The sequence below is a fragment of the Condylura cristata genome, unplaced genomic scaffold (assembly GCF_000260355.1).
Source record: "Condylura cristata isolate star-nosed mole 26May11 unplaced genomic scaffold, ConCri1.0 scaffold00006, whole genome shotgun sequence".
NCBI lineage: Eukaryota > Metazoa > Chordata > Mammalia > Eulipotyphla > Talpidae > Condylura > Condylura cristata.
The window spans coordinates 978,982-981,088 of NW_004567107.1; the positions used below are offsets into that span (position 1 = coordinate 978,982).

At 72.0% G+C, this 2,107-nt stretch overlaps 1 protein-coding gene across 1 annotated transcript in view; it reads right to left on the reverse strand.

Moving 5' to 3' along the window:
* Window positions 1-2,107, reverse strand: part of LOC101623468 (collagen alpha-1(XI) chain-like) — a gene marked incomplete at its 5' end in the record, with an annotated part of 28,152 nt that overhangs the window by 6,114 nt on the left and 19,931 nt on the right. Inside the window, one exon of the mRNA XM_012721180.1 lies at window positions 49-299. Within this exon, the coding sequence (XP_012576634.1) occupies window positions 49-299 (251 nt within the window). The remainder of the gene's footprint in view (window positions 1-48; window positions 300-2,107) is intronic.

Below are 2,107 nucleotides of genomic sequence, written 5' to 3' on the forward strand. Positions count from 1 at the left end.
AGAGGAGTGGCGCGGGGCGGAGCGGGGTGGCACAGGGCGGCCACTCACCGCGCAGCCGTCCACCAGGGCGCGGATGTAGGGGCTGTTGTCGTGGGACATCTCCTCGTCGTTGGAGCCCAGGAAGCGGATGGCCTTGTCGTAGCTGCCCGTGGCGGCGTCCTGCCAGGCGACCGACTGGTAGCAGTTGTAGGTGACGTTCTGCTGCGCAGAGGCGCTGAGCAGCCGCAGGAAGGTCATCTGCACCACGCCCACCGGGCTGCCCTCGGCGTCCACGTAGGAGAGCTGCGGGCACAGAGGTGCTCAGTGCAAGGGAGGCGCCCGCCTGGGTCCACGCAGCAGCCGGGCTCTCCGGGAGCCCCGGGCCGGCCTCGCTGTCCACGGGCCTGGCTGCCGGTCTCCTGCCTGGCCAGGGGGCCCTGTGGACACCCCGCTCTGGGCTGGGCTCCTGGGTGACACTGACACACGAACCCCCTGTGGGGGGCGCTTAGCCCCTGCCGGTGGCCAGACAGCAAATCCCCAGGCAGGGCCTCCAGGCCTCGGGCTGTAGGCCAGGGCCCGGTGGCCGACACCCTCCTGGTCAGCGTCTGCTGGGCCGTTCCTGCCCTTCCCGGGAGTCCCCAGGGGACAGAAAGGCCGTCCTGTGGGCTGTGGCTGGCCTGGCTCAGTGGACACAGGCCCCTCTGTATAAAAGTCCCTGCTGTCCCACAGTAGACCCTGGGCAGCGGGCAGGGGGCTCAGGGACCCTCTGGGCTGCCTGGGCGCCCGTGCCAGGCAGGACCTGTCAGCTGGTGCGGGGCGCCGGGGCCCCGTCTGTTCTGCTCTTTACTTCCTGACCCTCATGGGGGAGCCCCACAGAGTCCCGGCAGCCCCGAGGGCCAGTCGTCTCGGTCACATCCCCACTGACCTGGAGGTCCCAGGACGGAGCGGACTGACCAGTGCTCGTGACCGGCTGTGCCCCCTGCCCGCCCGTCCCCGAGAGCCGCGCTGACTTATGAGAGTCGCCGCTGCCCACTGCGGGCTCGGGGCCCTGCGCCCCTGCCCAGGCAGGTCCTGGGGAGGGAGGGGGTACCCACCGGCTGTGCTGTCGGCGCACCTCAGGACGGGGTGACTGACTCGGGAGGGGGAGCATGCGCAGGGGCGGGCAGCACTGGACACAGAGGACCCGCGGCAGCAGGACCCGGGCGCGGGGGCGGGCCCTGCCGTCCCCCATGGTCTGCCAGGCAGACCTTACTTGTGGAGGGGCGGTCAGCCCCGCGCCCAGCCCTGTGCTCCCCATTGAGAGCTGGGCGAACGCGCAAGGACTTCCAGGACAAGCCACGTCTGCCCCATGGCAACTGCCTGGCTGGCCAGGCGGCACAGCGGAGGGCGCGGGGACCCAGACCTCTTCAGTGGGGTGCGTGGGCTCTGGGGGGGCCTGAGGCCACTGTCCTCCGGCCGCGCCTGTGCGCCCAGCCCGTGCCCATCTGGACACTCCGCAAGGAGCCCCCGGGTCCTTCTGTGTGCCAGCGCTTCTGCAGAGCCAGAGAGCCGGGGGGCCGCAATAAGCAGAGCCAGAGCAGAGCCGGGGGGCCCCGATAAGCAGGGCCAGAGCAGAGCCGGGGGGCCCCGATAAGCAGGGCCAGAGCAGAGCCGGGGGGCCGCGATAGCAGAGCCAGAGCAGAGCCGGGGGGCCGTGATAAGCAGGGCCAGAGCAGAGCCGGGGGGCCCCGATAAGCAGAGCCAGAGCAGAGTGTGGCCGGAGCGTGGCCCCGGGCCCGAGGGCGTGAGCGGGCAACACAGCCGCCAAGCACCGCCAGGTTAAGCTCAGTCCTGGGGTGCAGCAGGGGGAGGTGCGGCATGCGGGCTGGGACCGCGGGAGGCCGGGGCCACAGCCGGGGTGCAGGGCCTGGAGTAGCCAGGACACCCCACCCCAGCCACAGGGGACAAGCGGGCCTGCAGAAGCGGGGTCAGGCTTGGGCCGGGAAGGCGCATGGGGCCCAGCCTGGCCGTCTGGGAAGCGGCCAGGCCCTCACCAGGGGCACAGGCGACAGGGCCGCACGCCAGGCTGCCACAGCCCTCGGCTGACGGCCTCTTGCTGGGGCCCTCTCGGCCCTGGGCGGTGGGGCGG